The 22,632-nt window shown below is 34.0% G+C and overlaps 1 protein-coding gene across 1 annotated transcript in view; it reads left to right on the top strand.

The window, feature by feature from the left end:
- The window catches only part of SEMA3E (semaphorin 3E), a 250,627-nt gene that overhangs the window by 130,122 nt on the left and 97,873 nt on the right, over positions 1–22,632 (top strand). Inside the window, exon 2 of the mRNA XM_019746903.3 lies at positions 21,190–21,350. Within this exon, the coding sequence (XP_019602462.1) occupies positions 21,190–21,350 (161 nt within the window). The remainder of the gene's footprint in view (positions 1–21,189; positions 21,351–22,632) is intronic.

A 22,632-nucleotide genomic window follows, 5' to 3' on the forward strand; every position in this document is an offset into this window, starting at 1 on the left:
AACAGAAATAGTCAATATCAGCATAAAGTCAGTTCCTACCACACTGAGCACTGAATGTACTGTAAAAACTTTGCTTTTCTATCAGGATGAAGGATGCCAAAGTAAATTTTTGACCAAATTACTTAGACTTTTGTGACACCTTCATATGTCATGGAGTGTGTCTGATTGCCTCCAGAAATTAGAGCAAAAGTGAACAGTTTAGTTGGATCTGGACTCCCTGTTTTGGCAACATAACAAAGCTGTGTGCCAGGACCTGGAAACCTGGCCTGTTCGGGTAACACTATGAGATCTGTATTGGTGTCAATCTCCACAAACCCCACAGCGCCCACACGCCCCTAACGTAATATTGCCCTTTCCTTCCACATGGAAAACACCCCTCCTCTAGGTTCACCTAATGTTAACATTTATGCGAAACCTAGTTCAATTGTTCAGAAAAAGCTAATTTATTAGTTGATAAAGGTTTAAAGTATAATCCCTCCAGAGGTTCCAAAATTTTAATAGTGTCTCTTGAAAGCCAGAAATCAAAGTTGTAAAACTTTACTGACAGGAGTAACTGGGAGAGAGTTAAATAATGGGCCTCAAAGGGGCTTCTACATTATCCCTCTTCAAATTATACCACATAGGCAGTCTTGCTCATTAGATGAGCCCCTCCGGAAACTAGCTTCTGTTCATAGTAAATTCAGAGCTCACTATTACCTGATCAAAAAATATATGTAGTTTTTGTTCTTTTGGTTCCAAATATGGTGTCTCCTTGGTTATATAAGTATGGTAGTCAATTACATTAGAAATTAATTAATTATTTTATCCATGGTAATTTGCCACTGATGATACACTAAAAATATTTACTAAGGGAAGTGTGCTAATTAATTGCCTTTTAAAAAATTAATTTATTTTAGATACTTTATTATTAAAGACCTTACAAGATGTCATGTTATACCAATGAATATTAAAAACATGGATGAGGTACCTACAGAATTTTTAATATTGTAACTGACTTTTTTAGGAGTTATAACCTCTGTTAGTAGTCTCGCCTTTGCCAAAGAAAATCATGTTACCAATCAGTAATTTAGTCATTTTTAAAAAATGTTCTTGAATGATCTTATTATAAACATTTTACCAATTCAAAAGCATTTAGCAATTTAAGTAAGAGATATATATTTTTATTTTTTATATGGGGAAATCAAGAGGCTCTCTGAGGGCTGCAGTTGATAAATTCTATAAAAGCAGACTGGTACTTGAAAGCTTTAAATACCTCAATATTCTGTATTAATTTGTATTATTTTTAGCACTATGAACTGTAACCAAAATGATCATGTCTTGATATTATTTGTATTGGTTTTAATTGCCATTATTCTTTTCCCCTGTTGCAAAGTGAGAGAAAATGCTGCAGGGAAAGATTTTGCACCCTTTGCTTGCCTGTTTGCCAACCCTCCACATTCACATTCTTTGTTTTCTCTTTCATAGAGGAGACACACACACACACACACACACACACACACACACACACACTCACGCAGCTCTATTTTAAGGCGGTAAACCCTAGCAGTCACTAACCCAGTCACTAACCTTGAGCATTCTAAAAAATTGCATCATGACTTTGAAGAGTGTCTGCCAATCAGGAAGGTTAATGCATTTGCTCTTTTCCAGTGGCAGAGGCTATCTCTTCTTAGTCATGGGAGGAAGAGAAAATTGACCTCCTGTTCCCAATTTCATACGGAATTTTTTTCCCAGATAGGGGCAGTGACCTTGCCAGAAGGATCCAAGTACATGTAAAATCATATTTGACTTGATGATGAATGGCCAGTTACCTGGATTTAAGCATCTGTTCTGATAAAGTTGGGGGCTGCGGATAGGGCAGTTACGTGTTACTGCATTTTACCCTTGCCTTCAGCTGGCAGGAATGATATTTTCAGAAATTCTGCTGATTCTTCAAGGAGATGATGAGCAGTCCTACCAGTATTATAAAATATAGAACAAGGACCTGATCTTGGATTTCATGAAAGAATTTAGGTTTCATTCTTTGAACTTGTTCTCCTAATAAATTGCTTGTCTAGAGCTAATTTTTATACTTTGAAATATTACCAGTATATTCTACAAAAGACATTTTAATTTATATCATAAAAGTGTCTTCCAAGTTTTCTATGCTTTTTCTTATTTATCATCCTTTCTCTTCTTCTCAGCATCTGGAAAGGTATTTACATTTGCCAAGTTATTTGTTTCCTGAATAAGGTTTTGGTTTAGATGATTACATTACAATTTATAAAGGTTTTGAAAAATATTTTAGTTCTTCTAATTTTAGCATGACCTAATTCATATTTTCTCTTTCTCTTAATTATGTTATATCAGTATGAAGTTAGCATATATTTGATTTATAGCTTCCCCCTTATTCTTGAAGTCTATCCAAAATTATAGGAAAGCAAATCAATAACAATATATTTGTTGGTTTTTTTATACCTATAGTGATAGGCTTTTTTTTTTTTTTTTTGGCACAAGAACACAACAAATATAAAATTGTATCCTCAGCATTAATTCTTACCTTTCCATACAGCTAGAATTAATTCTGCAGTTCTCATGAATTGCAAAGATGAACAAATTTAAAAATTCTAGAAAGTGTCTTTTGGACACTTCCTGTTTATGTTTCCCCAGCTGGAGATGGTATAGTTCATAATGTGATACAGCTAGAAGGAACATTAGTGATGAGCTCATCTGCTCCTCTCATCCTGCAAATGGGAAACGTAATCCCCTATAAATGGTGTATATTCAGTGGCAAAGTTGGGAACAAAACACAGATATCTTTACTCATTTTTTAAAATAATTTTCATTTTTAAGAACATTATTTTCTCTCACTTATTTGAAGTTAATAGGTATAGGTTTTTATTTCATTTTATTTGCTTCTGCTCTCTGTATTGTCTGGTCCTTTGGTCCCATTTTTTTCTGTTTGTTTTGATTGGGTTATGCAACATAAACATGGTTGTCATGTGAGAGCCTTTAGGATGCATGAGGTGAATTATGAGAAAAGGCTGAGGTTCAAATTTAACAAAAAATACCTATCTCCAAAGATGTCTATAACCATTTATTATGGGTAAATGTTATTTGATCAATGCATGAAATATGGGACACATCTATAACATACTCCTAAAAGATTTACCTCAATGAAACCCTATGACTAATCTGAGTCCATGAAGAAACTATATAATTATACAAACTCTTCTGTTATGGTCAAATAAGAAAATAAGCAAAATAATATACTAGATCCAAAGATGTCCACACTCAAATGATGTGTGACCTTAGGAACGAGCTACTGTTTCCTAATCTGTAAAATGGGGAGCATTGTTAGAGTGATGAGAAAGAAAAATGGAATTATGTAAATTTCGTATTTCATGTAGTGAGTTTTCCTACCTTCATAATTTCCAGAGAAAATACGGGTGGTCTTTTTAGGTACAGTTTGCCTTGTGACAGGTGATGAACAACAGGGTTTTCCGGGAAGTGAATCAATGCTTATTAATGATTGCCGGAAAAGGAAAACAGAAGAATTTGTTAGCAGCTTAGTCATTAAGGCGACTTTTTGTGAAAGAAAGTCATCAGTGAACTGTACACATAGCATTGGTTTGTCTCCTCTCTTCACGTTTCTCTTAGTTAGCCACATCTGAAGAGAACCCACCTACCCAGGGGGCCTATTACCTATTAAGTGGCATCCGGTTCACATGGCAGCAGCTACAGTAATTGAAGCATGTAATTTAAGAGCAAATGAGCTTTTAGTGGCTGTCTAGCATTTCCAAACCTATCAAATGATGGCAAATAGCACACAGCCTCATTTCAATGTCCAGATATACATCTAACAATGGTATTGGTATTATTTTCTTTGTCAGTATAATGTGGATGAATAGATTCATTTCCGTTTAATTAATAGGATATCGAAAGATTATAAAGTTGCCCTTCATTCATCCTGGATTTGAAATTCAGTTATTATTCTGTCAGTTTTGAAATTATGAGGAAAATGTGATGTTAATAGAGAAAGTATCCAAATTACATGGTAGTCATTATTTTACGGTAATATGTCAGTCTGGAAACTACATAGTTTTAAAGGTGCAAATGTTCAGTGTATCACACTGTCAAATTGCAAACTCCTGGTACATCTGGAAGCCATTTTTTCTTAGAAAGAATGTTTCATAGGGTTAAATTAAATGGGTTGAGAGAAAGCTTTATTTTTATAATGAAGAGACTAAAGATCTTTATTAGAGGTCAGGAGAAGAGAATGCAGAGGCTATATCGCTGTGATGCTTTAACATCACGTCAAACTATGCACCTGTCTAGAAATTGACATCTCTGTTCTTATAAAAACAACCACCAAATTCAATACTGGAAAACTCATAAAAAAGTAAGGTTTAATTGTAATAGCAAAAATGTTAAAATAATTTCCCCTGCTACTCTTATACTTAGAATTTAAATTTCAAAGTTGGAGTGGACATAGTTTTGTATAGTCTATTTTAGATTGAGCTTATAAATAAATAAATGATAAAGAAATGAAGCAAATTTTCTAAGGGAAATAAAGACAAATTTTATCTTGTAAGCTGAGATGGATGTGGATTGAAAGAAAGAATAGAAAATTATCCCAATCTACTGTTGTTAGGGAAGCAAAGTTATAACTTAAAATGCAGACTAGCTGTTTACACTGATCACAGTAACTACTTGCAAAATTTCCTATGATACTTTAAGCCTATGTAATAAGCCTAGAAAACTTCTATGTCTATTGACAGAATAAAATTAAGAAAGGCCTATTTCTACAGTGGAAATTTTCATTTGATGCCCTTGGCCAGTAATTTATCAACGTCAAAGAAAGAAACCCATACATATTGGCCATATGTTAGGTACTGAATCATTTGTATCTTACAGCAATAATAACTAATAACTAGTCATTATTTCCCCATTTTCACATATAAAGAAGTGGATATTCAGAGTTCATTTGTTTCACACATTTTTTCGAGTGCCTACTTAACAAATAGCTAGCACTGGTCTAGGCTCTGGGAATATGACAGTGAACAAGGATGGAAAAAGTCACTCCTCCTATGGAACTTGTTTCCTGTCAGAGGAGGAAGAAAATACGTATGTAAAGAAAAATACAAACAAACAAAAAACAAAACCAGGTAGCATTCATGCAAAGAAAGATATTAAAAGAGAGTGACGTAAATGAGAGTACTTAGGTAGAACTTGAGACTTAGGCTGGGAAGACTTCACAGAGGGAAGATCCATGTGATAGGAGGAGCCAGTGCTATGGAAGTTGGAAGGAGGCACACATCAGGCAGAAATGAAGAGCTGGAGTAAAGCTCTAAAGCCCGTGCCCCCGGGCTCCATGAGCAAGGGAGAAAGTGGGGCAACCTCCGCAGTGAGGTAGGTAGCTGACAGATTGTGATAGACTTTGAGCCAGGATTTTAATCTAGGGACATTGGGAAACAGTTGGAGGGTTTTGTGCAGAGGAAGGAACATCATGATCCAATTTGTATTTTGAAAGAAAGAGTCACTATGGCTACTGTGAGGTGAACCGATTGGGTAAAAGGAGAACTGGGGGAGAGTAGAAGCAGGGAAATAGGAGGCTTTTTCACTGGTCTGATTGAGCAGTCATAGTGGGGATGTTGAGGACAGATAGTGTGGTATTCAGGGAAAGAAGGATCAGGACAAAGCCGAGGATTTTGGCAATGTCCAAATAACTATTTACAGAGAGCGGAAGACTGAGAAAGTTGGTTTATGGGTGGATATCAAGAGTTTGTTCTTCATTTGCTAAAGTGGAGAAGCCTGTTTATTAGACTCCAGATCACAAGTAGGCACTTCGCTAAATAAGTATGGATCTGAGGGTCAATATAGGATATAAAAAATGGAGAGTTATACTATTTTGAAGAACTTGAGATATCAAATATTTAAACCAGTATATGGTAAAGTAAAATACGATTCCAGTTTTAGTAAATTTGCTTGTTTATTATGAGATGGATTATGTATTAGAGAAAATACTATATTATAGTCCAAAGATCAATAAAGTTGTTAGAGAAAGATACAGAATGTCAACAAAAACATAAAAATTTAGAGGTGGGGGAAATGGATGAAAGTGTTCAAATAGTACACACTTCCAGTTATAAAGTACATAAGTCATTAGAATATAATGTACAGCATGCTGACTACAGTTAACAATACTGTAGTGTATTTTTGAAAGTTGCTAAGAGAGTAGATCTTAAAAGTTCTCATCACAAGAAAAAAACTATGTGAGGTGATGGATGTTAACTAAACTTCTTGTGGTAATGATTTCACATATATACATAAATCATTATGCCATATACCTTAAACTAATATAATACAATGCTATATGTCAATTATATCTTAATAAAAGTAGAAAAAAATGTATGCTATGTATTAGCAAGTTATATTACTCTAACACTAAAATGATAAAATACAAAATGGAAAAAAATGGTAATAGGCCTATTCAACTTCTTAGCATGACTTAAACATACAGATTGTAGAGAATACATTCGTTTTATAGCCTGGAACATTTCTGATTTAAGATAATATTGAAATATATTTATAATTAATAGCTAATTATACTAATTGCAATTCTGTATACATTAGCCAGCTATTTAAAACTCAGAAAGCATCTTACAAATGCATTTTTTTGGTGATGGGGATATAGATTGAGCAATGGGAGTCAGGATTGTTAAATATGTGATAAAAGGAATGAATTACAAAGTACTATCACTCATTTATTTTAAACCATTTCTAAAATAGAATATGATGTACATTTCACACCATACATTTCATTATTCTTTAAGTTTTAAATATTAAATGAGAACAAAGCAATTGTGAAATGGCATAATCCAGTAAAACTGGCTTTTACTGTAAAATGAATCTTACTTATAGATGTCTAATAAAAATATAAGAAATAAATAAATGAAATCAAAGCTTTGTTGTGAAAAACTTTGATTTCTATAATTTTCATAGACTGCATGAAAATATTTTGAAAGGAAGATATTCAGATGATGGTCAAACCTATAGTGTTATGACTATTTTAACTCTAAGAGCTTTTGTAGGTCTTTTAAAAAGCTGTTTCTTCCCACTCCCTTCTGCTAGGATGAATTTTAAGTGACTAACAGTATGGAAAACATTACAGTATTTCACATACATTCTTGGCTTCATTAACTCTTACTTTTAATATCTAAAACAACTTTTCTTTAAAGACTGTTATTAAAATACAGCTAACATACAGTATTATATTAGTTTCAAGTGTACACCATAGTTATTCAACATTTATATACCTAAAGAAGTGATCACCATGGTAAGTCCACCAACCATCTGACACCGTACCACATGATCACAATATTATTGACTATATTTCCTATACTGTACATTTCATCCCAAAGACTTATTTGTTTAATACCTCAACATTTGGCCCTCTTATTCCCCTTCACCTTCCCTCCCCTTCTTAAATTTTTTAATTACAGTTGACATTCAATATTATTTTATATTAATTTCAGGTGTATAACATAATGGTTAGACATTTATATAATTTAAGAAGTGATCCTCCTGACTAGACTAGTACTCACCTGGCAATATACGTAGTTATTACCATATTATTGACTATATCTCCTATGCTTCACTTTACATCCCCATGATTATTTTGTGACAACCAATTTGTATGTTTTAATCCCTTCCCCTTTTTTACCCACTCCCAACCCCCCTCACATCTGGCAACAATCAAAATGTTCTCTGTATCTGTGAGTTTGTTTCTATTTTGTTTGTTTATTTATTTTGTTCTTTAGATTCCACTTATAAGTGAAATCATATGACATTTGTCTTCCTCTGTCTGACTTACTACACTCAGCACAATACTATCTAGATCCATCCATGTTGTTGCAGATGGAAAGATTTCATTCTTTTTATGGTGAGTAATATTCCATCGTATATATGTCCCACCTCTGATTTATCCATTCATCCATTCAAGGACACCCAGGTTGATTCCATATCTTGGCTATTGTAAATAATGCTGCAATGAACATATGGATACACACATCCCCATGAGGTAGCATTTTGGGTTTCTTTGGATAAATACCCAGAAGTGAGATTACTAATTTTGTCTCTTGTTATAGCCTTTGTTTTAAAGTCTATTTTGTGTGATATAAGTATTGTTACCCAGCTTTTCTTTTTCATTTCCATTTTCATTATATATCTTTTTCCATCCCTTTATTTCCAGTCTGGGTGTGTGTTTCAATTTGAAGTGAGTCTCTTGTAGGCAGCATATGTAAGGGTCTTGTTTTCTTATCTACTCAGCCACCCTATGTGTTTTGATTGGAGCTTATCCATTTACATTTAAAGTAATTATTGATAGAAATGTAGTTATTGCTATTTTGTTATTCATATTTTTTTAATTTTTTGTTTATTTGTTTTTTGACTTAAAGAAATCCCCCTAACATTCCTTGTGATACTGGTTTGGTGGTGATGAACTTTAGTTTTTTTGTTGTTTGGGAAATTCTTTATCTGTCCTTCAATTTTAAATGATCCTTGCTGGGTAGAGTAATTTTGGTTGTACATCCTTGCGTTTCATTACTTTGAATATTTTGTGCCAATCCCTTCTGGCCCACAAAGTTTCTATTGAGAAATCACCTTAAAGTCTAATGGGAGCTCCCCTGTAGGTAACTAACTGCTTTTCTCTTGCTGCTTTTAAGATTCTTTCTTTAACCTTTGGCATTTTAATTATGATATGTCTTGGTGTGGGCCTCTTTCAGTTGATCTTGTTAAGGGCTCCTCTGAATTTCCTTTTGTATGCCTATTTCCTTCACCAATTTGGGAAGTTTTCTATCATTATTTCTTCAAGAAGGTTTCCAATTCCTTCCTCTCTTCTTCTTCCAGTACCCCTATAATGCGAATGTTGGTATGCTTGATGTTGTCCTAGAGGCCCCTCAAACTGTCCTCATTTTTTTTTAGATTATTTTTTTCTTTTTGCTGTTCTTTTTGGGTGTTTTCGACCACATTATCATCTAAATCATTAATTCAGTCCTCTGCTTTATCTAATCTGATGTTGATTCCCTCTGATGTATTCTTCATTTCAGCTATTGCTTTTTTTTTTTTAAATTTCTGACTGTTTTTTTTTATGTTTTATGTTTCCATTTTTATGTTTCCTATGTCTTTGTTGAAGTTCTCCCTGAGATGATTTGGCGTTCTTACAACTAGTGTTTTGAACTCTGCATCTGTAGATTGCTTGTCTCCATTTTGTTTAGTTCTTTTTATGGATCTTTGTTCTGTTCTTTTTTTGAGGGATATGTTTCTTTGTCTCCCCATTTTGGTCACCTCCCTGTGTTTATTTCTAGGTACAAGGTAGAGCTGCTATGTCTCCTGGTTTTGGTAGAGTGGCCTTATGTAGTAGGTGTCCTGTGGGACCCAGTGGCATAGTCTTCCTGGTCACCAGAGCTGGGTGCTCCACCTGTGTTCCTTGTATGGGCTGTGTGTGCCCTCCTTGGTTGCTGTTTGCATGTCAATGGAAGGGATTGACCTGTGGGGTGATTTTTTGTGAGTAGTGGCTATGACTACAGTGGAGGAGTTGTGGTGCAGGGGCTGACCTTACAGAGAAGGATTTGCTTGAGCAGTGATCTGGTGCTTGCCCTTTGGGATTGTTATCCTTGGAGGTAGTCAGGTGATGCTCTAGCTGGGTTCAAAGTTAGCCACTGGGCATGCTATCCCCAGGACCTCCTGAGAGGGGACCCCTCCAGGCCAAGTTAAGCTGCAGCCTGTGCCTGCCCAGGGCCACCTGGCATGAGCCACAAAGCAATCTGCAGATGGCCATCACCCATTCCACGCTTAGAGGTGCCCTAAGATTACAAGCTGTGAACCAACGCTGACTGTCACCAGTGCCAGACTTAAGGCTGCTCAGCCAGAGGTATGGGACACACCAAAGCCAGATGCTGCTTGTTTTGGTTTTGTGAACCTTTGAGAGAGTTTAGGAAAGTCTGTAGCATGAGCTAAGGCAGGCCATTTGTATGGAAAAGCCATTTGAAATGGTTTGGGTGTGATGAAAGTTGGGTGGTATGGGGTCTCTGAATCACCAGGGCGAGGCAAACAAATGGTGTTAGCCAGGTTGATGGAGACTCAGATATGACAGCTACCTGCATCTGCATGCTGGGAGGCCCAGAGAGCAAGAAGGAATGATGAGAGGAGGGAAAAGTCTGGGAAGGGAGCATCTTACCAAGATCCCTCGTAAAACCACTCTCACCGCCCCAACTGTGCTACCTCCACTGTGTGTAAGGCTACACAATTTCTATTCCCACATAACTCCTCAGTGGAACAGTTGTGCCTGAGAGTTGGTTGACACCCAAATTCAGTCTGTGGGAGACTAAATGTGTTCCCTGCCGACTTATGATTCATAACACTTTTTTATTTGTTTTGTGAACTGTTAATTGCCAAATTGGTTAATTACCCTGGATAATCAAGAATTTACTCTACTTACTACAGCAAAATTATAACAAATTAGAAATATTTTTCTAACATGGTTTCTACATTTAAGGATCTAACCACCTCCTCCATTTCTAACTCATAACCTCACATAACATAAAACTTAACAGTTTGAAAATTTCTTCAATTCAGATGTTGATAAGGCAATTTAATATTGTGGAAAAATAGACCATAAAGAGAAAAATGACAAAAAGTAAAGACAAAGTACTCTAAGATATGTGAAAAAATGCTTAACATCATCCAAAATGAGAAATATACATTTAGTTTGTATTTCCCCATTTAGGAAATCAGCAGAAATCCTAAACTTTAATAACACAGTGTTGTCAAGGCTATGAGGAAACAGTCACTCTTGCATATAGAAGTGTGATTTTAAACTAATAAAACCCCTATGGAACCAAATTGGTAATATGTGTAAAAAAATTATCAATTCATCAAGCCTAGATATCTCTCCTGATTTTTAATGGTCACGTAGGTGTGGGATCATTCTGTTCCGAGTCTCTGCCCCTCCTACTAGTCTCCAGGTGGCTTCTTTTGTATTTGTTTAGTGGTAGGGCTTTAGTTTAGCTAGGGTTTAGGCAATTCTCAATGATGGTTATTCTGTTGACCCAGTAATTCTACTTCTAAAAATGTATCTTACAAATGTCATGTATGTGAATTTACATATATTCATGTATATACATTGTGGTATTGTTTATAATAGCAAAATTTTGAAATTGTCCAAATGTCCTGCCAATAGGTGATTTATAAAATGGAATAAAAACCCTAAGTTCTGATGCAGAAAGTCTTCCAAGGTATGGCAAGTGAAGAAAAGCAAAGTAAAAACAGGGTTTATATTGATTCCTTTTGTGCACAAAAATGTTGGAAAGATATTAAAGATCTACATACCTTATGTGTTGTACATACTTAAATTCTGGAAGAATATGCAAGAAACTAGACAAGGTTAAGCCATTGAAGGCAAAGGTATGAGAACAGGAAAAGGGAGTCTAAATGTGCGGGAGTTTGTTATTATTAACCCTGTATTCTTTCTGGTTTTAAGCCTTAAATGCCTTTTCTTTAAAAAAGAGAAAAAAAAAAAAAAAGTGAATGGGCCCAATTTATCCAATACATAAATTTGAAAAACTTTACCTCTAAAATTAATTTACAGAAATAAAATGAGGGATACCAAAATCTGATTTGTGTTACTTTAATAGAATTGCATTCATCCTTAATATCCCTCTGAAACTCAGTACCTAATACAGTGGATGTCAATATATATTGAATTGTTGGCAAAATTAAATTATCTGTTATCCCAATACTAAATAATATAAATTAAAAAAAAATACTTTTGCCTTGTTGTATAAAACTTGATGCCTAGCTTTTTTCCATTTAATCCTTCAGGTCTCTACCTGCATGGCCTACCTTGCTTTGCTACTACCACTCTCCTCACCTGCTTATAAAAAAAATAATAATAATCTTCAAACCACCATTCATCCAACTATTGCCCCCTTGTGGCCATCATGCACATCAAAACCAGCTGCTATTTAAACAATAATTCTGGTCCTATAATTGCTCTTAAAACCCTCCTATTCCGTTTAAAATAACATGCCATAGTTTACAAGACTCTGAAGGAACTCTGAAAGAATGACGTGCTATGGTCCCAGTTCAGAGTACCTCTGGCATGCAGGTTCAGTTTAGGAAGCTATTTACATAAGACTGGCTCCTTTGGCCTCCAATGAACTAGAATAGGATCGTAATTAAACAATTAGGAGGCAGTCAATAACTGCTTAATTAAATCATTGACTTTTAGGTAGTGGTATTTTATGTTCTATGATTTTCAGTTGAATAATTTAAACACATGCACACAAATACATATAGTACATGGATAGACAACGATACTATGTAACCTTGTCCCATAGTGACCTGTGTTCATAGAGATCAGAGACCTGTAAGGCAGAATATCATGTATAACACTGACTGCTAATTTATATAAGGTAGAAACATGAGCAATCGTAAAACACTGACCCTGTTTTGTTTCCCTTGACCGAGGAAAGAAAAGGCTGTTTAAAGACTCGACTCCTCATAAGTCTATTTGAACTCTTTCTGCTTTTGTTAGAGTGGTTTATGATGAAGACGTGGAGCACCACAATGACAATACCTGTATGGACCTTTGACTTGTGAAAGATAGAATCTAAAAGTTCACAGAATGCATGAAAGGCCAACCACAGTCCACTGCAAGAAAGACCAATTAGCAATCCACTGCACTATCCACTGTTTATACTTTAAAAAGTTAATTGCTTATTTCTTTACCACTTGTTTCAACATTATTACAAGCTATTAGCAATCATTGATCAGACTTGTCAAAATCATTAAAGCATGCTGTAAGAAACCTTTTCCCTTTTGAATCATCAAGAAATTGAAGAAAATTTCTAGTGGTTATTTCTATATTTCATTATCATCACCATGCTTATTAGTGTGCAATTCAATAATTTATTGTTGACCTAATTTTAAGAGATGCATTGAATGAAATAATTCATTCAAAAATAATGAAATGTTTGAAGTCCTGGGTCTCAGGAAGTTGCTGCTTTGCAAGTGACAGTGGAAGAAGTGTGCATTCAAGAAGGAAGCACCCCTCCCTTGGAAATCTTTTTTTGTTTGAGAACTGAAAAATGTGTGCTCTCTCTACCCCCATTTTACACATGGATGTGTGGAATTTAAATATATTTTGACAAAGTGAAGAGAGCTGTCTCTGTAATATATTGATGTCAATGAGTTTTAAAACTATTTCCCTTGCAGGTTAAGAAGAAAGGCCATGAGAGGAAATGACTAAATCCTCTGTATATCTTCACTGACAGCTGATAATTAGCATGCAGCTTAGCAAAAATAATTAGTTCCCTCTTGAGAAAATTTCCGGATGAATTCTGAGTTGGTGCATCTCAGTTTAGTCTTGTTTCTTTGTCCACTCCTTCCCCCGAGTAATTCATGCTATTTTTAGAGTAGGAAGAGCTCAAGATGAGCTCCCTCCTTTAAACCGAGTCAGCACTGTCCATTATTTGCACTGTGTTTTTCTGGAGATTACCTGAGATTAGAGTTTCTTTTGTCCCCCTCTTCCTGTATGCTTTCTGATTCTTTCATGTAGGCAGTTTGAAGCAGTGCAAAGGGATAAAGAAGTTAGCCATTGCTTGGTAAATATGCCAAGTCTATGGACTATAATTTGGAGCTGAGATTACTAATAATATTATTTGAAGTACTGGCTCAAAAACTAAAAAGAGAAAAAACAATTAAGGGGGAGGAAAGCTTCCTGCTTCAGTTTCATTTGCTTTTAATGTACATCAAACAACTTTCCATTTTGAAGCTCTTTGAAGTAAAAATATTTCAGTTTCTCAAAAGTAAGATGTATGAAACTAAAAATGTCACAAATTGATAAGTCAAACCAAATTAAAAATTCTGTAGTTATTTGAGACAATTCTTAAATATGAATTAAAGGTACTTAAAATTAAAATTGATATTAACCTGAATTTTTCTGTTAATGCTATTGCTATTGAATTATTTTGAATTATGTCAAACCCAATTATTGAATATTGGGAAAACCTTTCATTTTATCTTGTATGTTATTTATTTATATCAGACTGCAAAAATGCATTTGATTTTGGACACATGATCCTTTAGTAGACTAGGCTTTTCTTAGTTGCTTCTATAGGGAGACTATATATAATTTCATTTCACTTAATATATATATGTAAAATAAGTTATAGAATCATTATTAGTAAACTAACAAGCTTTTAAACAGTGAAATGATCTCTTTGCTCTTTGACTCTGGGGACCGAAACTGAGGATGACTAAACTGTATGAGTTCACAATGGTGATAAACACCCCAGTTCACATGCATTGCTAATAGTCAACTTTTCTTATTCAAATTTTGGTATTATTAAATGAGATAATAAGTGCCAAAGCCCTTAAACAGTATGGGACACATAACGACTCAATAAATATTAATTGTTTTTACCACCTTGAGAGTCAGGGTTGTGGGGAACAATATCAGGACATAAGAGGAAATTTTGTTATATAAAATGAGGCATTTCCCCATATTTATTAGACATAATTTTGTTTTTAATAAAGTAATACATATTCACTGGGAAAAAAAATCAATGATATAGAAAAGTCACATTGGCCTCTAGAAGAGTCCCAACAGCCATATCCTGGACCTCATTTTCACTGGTTATTGTAATTTTTAAAATACAATTTATAGTGATGTTTTCACATTTATTTCTTTGTATACTTAACAAAGTGAATTTTTTTTATGTAAATTAGTTTTTATCTTTTATTATGACATGTTTATTTACAGGACAGAGGTGATAGTTTTTCTTTCTGTAAAATATTTTTCCAACATATTGAAAGAGCAATAATTTGTTCTTGTATCTATTCTGTAAATAAATCATTTTTTCAGTTTTTTGTCTAATAGTTATGTTTCCACTTCTTTTATAAACATTTTAAAACACTTAAACTTTATCAAACTTTATTTTTTATCTTGTTTTTATATTTACAATATTCTTCTTACAGATAAAAGATACTTCAATTACTATAGATTTCATAAGGATGAGACAGATGACTGTCTCTCCATCACAAAAGAGAACAGAAATGGAAATATTCTTCTCTGTGCAGACAGGTTTATTCTCCAAAAGCAAATTATTTTAACAATTCAGTTATCAGGAAGAATGGCTCAGGTCAACTAATGAAAAACCCTAATTTTTATTTTTGGCAGATATTCTTCAAGAGTTCATATGATTATATTGAACATCTATAAACAGCAGGTCAACTTATTCAGCCTACTGGAAATACATATTGTAATGAATTTATGTTATTATAGATTTATTCATGAGTAAAGACAGACTGGATAGGTTTATGATTGATACACATTTCATGGTAACAGCTCCCACTCACCCACCCCATAATTATAGGGACCACACTATTTCCCACATGACTTCCACATTTAACCATAGATGAATAATTGATCCCAAAGCATCCAATCTAGAGGAAGCCAGCAATCTATGACTTGTGAACACTTGCTAACCCAGTTACATTCTTTTCCTTGAGAATTTTGAAATGACAGATAGAAATATCATATAGTGGTGGGGTGGAAGCTGGAAGGTTATACAGTTGGGGGCTAATGTAAGCAAATGAATAAACTCTTTAGAATCAGTACAGTGAAGCAGCGACATTAAGAAAAGCAAGAAGCAAGAAGCAAAGATGAACTATCTCTTAAGGTATAAATTATCCTGTGCTTCTGTTGGTTTTCCAATTTACTGTTAGGCCTGGTTTTCTATCCTTGGATTTGCATTACCTTGATTTAATTAATCTCTGTTCATTGCAGTCATTAATGTCCTAACTAACATGGCCACCCATGGCCATAGTCACTTTGGTAGATTGCACTTTGATATGAATTCAGTTGGCTTGTATTGAGGGATATAATATAAGCAGAAGTATGACAATTAATAACTTATATTTTAGTGATTCTTTTTAGTGATGTTATATATGTTCATATACTGTGTTTCCCTGAAAATAAGACCTAGCCGGACCATCAGCTCTAATGCATTTTTTGGAGCAAAAATTAATATAAGACCCGATTATATTATATTATATTATATTATATTATATTATATTATATTATATTATATTTATTATATTATATTATATTATATTATATTATATTATATTATATTATGTTATATTATATTATGTTATACCACATCTTATAGTAAAATAAGACTGGGTCTTATATTGACTTTTGCTCCAAGAGATGCATTAGAACTGAGGGTCCAGGTGGGTCTTATTTTTGGGGAAACACGGAATATACAGATAGATAGATAGATAGATAGATAGATAGATAGATAGATAGATAGATTAGATAGATTAGCTAGATTAGCTAGATAGATAGATAGATAGATAGATAGATAGATAGATAGATGATAGATAGATAGATAAAGTGAATTGACTCATGCAATTACAGAGCCAGAGAAGTCCTGCAATTTGTTGGCTGCAAGGTAAAGAGTCAGGAAAGCTGGTGTTCATGGTTCAGTCTTAGTCTGAAGGCCTAAGAAGCAGGGAAGCTGATGATGTGTCAGTCTGAGGGCAGAAGACCCTCAGTTAGACAGAATAATGGAGTGAATTCTTCCTTCCTCCACTTTTTTTTCTACTCAGGCCCTCAACACATTGGCTGATGCCCACCCACATTGGGGAGGGCAATGTGCTTTAGTAGTCAGTTCAAATGCTAATCTGTCATCCAGAAATATCCTCAAGACAAATCCAGAAATAATGTTTGGTCAAATATCTGAGCAACCCAGATCCACTCAATGCCATGTAAAATTAACTATCATACCAGACAATGCTCCTAAGCAACTGATACAGTTTTTCTCTTGTATTATAATGACTTTGAATTTTAGGAAGCCTTGGTATTTACTTGAACTCTATAGGATATTAGAGAATGGCTTCTCATCTTCTTTCTCCCTCTTCATCTTAACAGCCCTAGCAATATGTTAGTTTGTTCAGTTGAATATATTTGTATAAGTTATTTCAGATCCTTGGGAAGAGGCAAGTTAAATAATTAAGTTAAAATAGAAAATTGGAGTTAATAATGAAGCATAAATATGTATAATCTTTTAAAAAATGTTTCTTTTATAGAATACCCCTGTGTCCAGTATTCTAGGTTTATATCTGAAGGACTAGTATTTACCCATAATGGATACCTTTAACCTTTTCAGACTTAAAGTCAAGGATGTTGGTGAATCACAGACAGGAAGGACAATTTCAGTCTTAGGAAAAATTAAGGATCACAATCAGGATTTTTGCCTGTGGAAATAAAGAAGGAAAATATAAACCATTGTGTTGATATGTTTTGGTTGGTACCTTGATTCTGAAACAATGTATCTACTGAAGAATCAGTCATTGATGCTATTCTGTTGTATGGTAATGGTCAAAGTGGAGAGTTGCAGAGCATTCCGTGCACTTCTCTCTTATTGTAAAAATGTTTAAAGAAAACTACAGTCTAGTCATTGGGTCTTATATGTTTAAAAATGACTTTCGGAATGATTCTAGGAAGTGTTTTCATAAGTGAAATGAAATTTATTGACTTATTGCCTAAGGTATGTATTTGATATTCAATTTTATATATCCAGACACTTATGACACTTGGCAGCAACATTACATGAGGTAATATGAATGAACCAAAATAAATAAGTTCCAAAATTTCTTATAACTTAACAAAAGTACTCTCTGACTGTATAATTTAAATATAGGAGAAGTCGTAAATGAATATTTTAACTACTCCCCTTTAGGCAAGCTTAAATATTGGACATGTGATATTTTGATTTGTTCATTGACCACTGCTTCCATTTGTTAAGCTTCCAAAAATGCAGGTTCAGCACTGTCCTTTGAAAGACCCTGTAAAAACATCTATGCATTGGGTTTGTTGATAAAACCCAATGATAAAACCCATTTTACAATGTTTTATCACTTCCATTTCAGAAATGCAGTTTAGTCAGTGAACTAAGAATTTTGAATGTGGAAGGGTGATTAATGTGAGGAAACCAATCTAAAGAGGTTAAATGGTTGTTAAAGGTCCCTGAGGTAATTAATGACAAAGCCAAGACCAGAACCTGGCTCTCCAGATTCTCAGTCTAGAGGACTTTCTTTGATGACATAAACATCTATTGTACTTTAATTCTCGTTGTGTGTGTGTGTGTGTGTGTGGGGTGTAATTTGAGTATATTTTCATTATGATAGTGTATGTCTATAAGATAGTCATTTAATCTCCAGGCACTTGCATTTCTCCATCAATAAAATAAAAGACAATTGTTATTTAAACTGTTATACTGTGGTTATTTACTATTTCAGAAAAAAAATAGATAAAAGTAAAGGTCATAAGAAATGAACACTTAAAAACTGCATTTGTTGAATGCACACTTTAGTTTTTTTTCCCTTTGCAGTTTCCAAACCATGTCTCCAAAGGAATATGAGTCCTTTTTTGGATCTCATGGGATAGACTTGGCCAAAAGATGGGATGACATGTCAGAATAAAAGTTGATGTAGCAGAATAAAATAAAATTGATGAGTTAGTAATTAGTTTTTATTATTACTGATGAAGAAATAGGGATTACCACTTTAGAGTATAAGAATTATATAAGTGTAGCAGAAATTGTCAAGTGATAAAAACACTTGATGTCTCTCTGTCCATGTGCATACAGAGGTAATGAGGTCCTAATGACCTCACTGGGAAACAGGCAAGTTCATCCCAAAACTGAAATCATTCGTGGGATGACTTCTTTATTGGCTGGGCTTTCCCTCATTCCAATTCAGACTTCTTAATATTGGCGTGGACTTTTCCACTACCACAACATTTTAGGGTAGGATCCTCATATTTGATGCCTTCCACGACTTTCTGTCTTTTCCAGCAAACTTATTTCCTGAGGTCTGCACTTTAGTGTATTTGGTAACTGTAGAGTTTAGAGATACGTTAATTCTAAATAATGAGTAACCATTCTTTCATCAATTGTATCCTTTCAAATAATAATTTCCCTGTGCATAAAACTCGGGGAATTTTAGCAACCTACTGAAATACGGGAACCTTTTCTGGAAAAGGGTCCACTTAGCAGCCCTGTTGCAAAACCATAAGTGCTTATACATTAATATAATGACAAGGTGTAATGGCAGTGGATAGCTTTGATCTATATTTTTGTTATGGGATTGGATCCCTAAAATGTTCATGTCTTGCTATTTGTGAATGCATAGTAAGGAAGAAAAACAGTATGATTCTGCTTTGACAAATTTATCTTTCAGGATTCAAGAACACTTACTCTCACAATTCCTTTTTTCTTCCTCCCCAGACAAAGCATTTTATTATTCTTTCCATCTCTTCTTCAAAATCTGTTCTCAGATTTTTTATTTAGATGAATAGTCATATGACTCAGTATCACAAGTTTTACCTGTATGTGAGATACTTTGATTTTAGCAATATTAGTTATTTTAAAATAAAAATTTAACATTAACCCTACTCTACAAAATTTTGGGCATCCACAGTTTCAAGTAGATATATAGACTGAATACATTCTTAATAGAGGGAAAAAGAGACTTCATCTCTCCTTTCTCAGAAACAATGTAAGATTTGGCAAAATGCTATAAATTGGTCACATTTCATGTTGTTCTCTAGATGATAGTGTTCTAGTCACCATTCTCTATCAGATGCATTAGGCATTGACCTTTGGAAAATGAAGTTATCTTCTAACTTGTCATTATTTCCCAAGAGGCCTCTTCAGAAATTCTTCAGTATGCAGGGCTGAGTATTGGGGGCAGTATTCTCTCTCATCATCAAAGGCTCTCAGATATCATTTACCAGTCTTAAGTTTTGAACTGCCATATGCGATTAAATACCTTCAACAAACAAACAAACGAATGTACACGCATGAGAAGTCTGCCTGATTCTGACTTTCTAAAATTAAATGTGTATTAGTCATAACAAATAGTTTGTGATTTCTGATGTAGGGATGAATGCATAAATACTAGCCAAAAGCACATTGGTAGAAAGTAGATCACCAGTTTTATCAGTCATCCCCACTGTACTGAGTGCTACCATGTGTTACCTCATTGTGTTAACAACCCTGATAGTTTCCAGACTTGAACAACTTGATTTTGGACATGATTTTCAAAATTAATTTCAAATGGAAACACTCTTTCTGAGTTGGTGTTCATCTGGAATTAAATGGACACACTTTGGGAATATTTATTGTGGATCTGGGATTTTTGTTGCCCATAGAGAAGTAAATATAAAAGTCACAATAAAACGACTTTTCCACGTAGCACTTTACATTAAAGATTGTGAAGAATAATTCTTTCTATATTTAAAAACATAGCATATTTACTTCACATATTAAGTTGAATTAAAGTTTTTAGATTTGTAAACTTATAAAATATTTTAATTTGTTCACATTAAAATTTATTCTCTCATGTGATTTCACTGATATGTGGTATATAAACCAAAAACAACAAAAGAACAAGACAAACAAATGAGAAACAGAAACTCATAGACACGGACAATAGTTTAGTGGTTGCCAGAGGGTAAGGGAGGTGGGGGGGGGAGGTGAGGGTAAGGGGGATCGAATATATGGTGATGGAAGAACGGACTCTGGGTGATGAACATACAATGGGATTTATAGATGATGTAATACAGAATTGTACACCTGAAATCTATGTAATTTTACTAACAATTGTCACCCCAATAAATTTAATTTAAAAAAAAAATTTATTCTCAATTGTACTCTTTTTTAACATGATGCACAAATATTTTTCATTTTTTTCCAGTTTTGAGATATAGTTGATATATAACATTGTGTAAGTTTGAAGTGTACCACATGTTGGTTTGATATATGCTATATTACAAAATGACCCCAAGAAGTTTAGTTAGCATCCATCACCTCACAAGTTAGAATTTCTTTTCTTATGATGACAACTTTTAGGATCTTTTCTCTTAGCAACTTTCAAATGTACAATACTGTATTGTTGATGCACTGTGTATATTTAATTTTTTTGCATAATGAATTTTAAAAGCTTTATGTTTCTGATAAACTGAATGTTAACCATACAGTTCCAATAGGTCTAAAAATAGAGCCATGAGAAAAGTGTTATAAAGGTATTTGTATTTTCTCTTGTGTTTAGTGTCTTTTTTTTTCTTTTGCATTTCAGAGCTCTTGGAATTAAACAGAACATCAATCTTTCATAGCCCTTTTGGATTTCTTGATCTCCATACAATGCTGCTGGATGAATATCAAGAGAGACTCTTTGTGGGAGGCAAGGATCTTGTGTATTCCCTCAGCTTGGAACAAATCAGCAATGGCTACAGAGAGGTATGGAAATATCAAACTGTACTTCAGGACGGAAAGAAAAGGGGTGAGGGAGGTATCTTCTTGCATGGGTGTTATTTGGATTATTTTTGTCATGATCTGAGTCATAATTCTTTTTAAGTTCTTTAACTTAAGTTTATTAGGGTGATTGGTGAATAAAATTATATAGGTTTCAAACGTACAATTCTATAATACATCATCTATATATCATATTGTGTGCTCACCACTCAGAGTCAGTTCTTCCATCACATATATTTGATTCTTTCCTTTCTTTATAGTGTTTGAGATATTATGGGATATAAACAGTTTGATTAAAATGAGTCATAATTTTATTGAAAGTATTCATTAAAATGAAATCATCTTGAGAAAAGTTTCCAAAGCATCAAGAATATATAATATTGAACTTTCTAGCACACCACTGATATCTGTATTCCCAGAAGACTTCTGATTGGTGTATTTGACATTCCTCCTGCATGATGGCCCTTTTCACCACTCCCTGAGACCTGGGTTTGGAACATGATGATTTGCCAGCAGTTCTTCTAGGCTCTATTACTCCCAAAATCCCAGCCTGAAGAAATATGGGTATGTGATCTCCATATACCTTAGTCATATAGTTCTGTTGGTAATATCACTAATTCAGGTAGATTAAAGTTTAATATTAAAATAGGCAAGTGCCCAACATTTTCAAGAAAAGATGAACTATGATAGAAAAGTAGTTCCTTTACAAGTGGAGTACAGCATTAGGAATAGAGACAGTGGAAATGTAATGGCTGTGTGTGATATTAGAGGGATAGTGGATGGGGGGATGGGGATTGACACAGTGTGAGGGATGTAAATGATAAATGTCTAAGTATTACTTTGTTTTGTGCACATGAAACTAATAAAAAAAATTAGTTCTTACAGTCTGTGATTATACAGAGTTAAATTGAGCTACATTTTTTTCAGGCCTATATCAACCATACATAAAACATGCAGAAATACTATTTAGACCATGGTATTTTTTGGCTTGAATGTATGTATTATGCAATATTTTTTTCTTTATAATTTACTTATTTATTTTTATGTTTGTCAAAATGATCGATGTCCACATTTTTAAAAGTCATTTAAAGAAATTTATGATGCAAAGCAGCATACTTCCATCCCTGCCAGTTTCTAATCCCTAGAGGAAATCACTTAAAACTCTCTTGCTGTTTCTTCTGGTTCCTACCTCCATATTTCTAAATAAACTGTGTACTGTACTTTCTTGGTATCATTGATTTTACACACTATCTGTTGACTTTCTGTG

The sequence above is a fragment of the Rhinolophus sinicus genome, chromosome 4 (genome assembly GCF_057876585.1).
Source record: "Rhinolophus sinicus isolate RSI-liver-muscle chromosome 4, RSI-T2T, whole genome shotgun sequence".
NCBI lineage: Eukaryota > Metazoa > Chordata > Mammalia > Chiroptera > Rhinolophidae > Rhinolophus > Rhinolophus sinicus.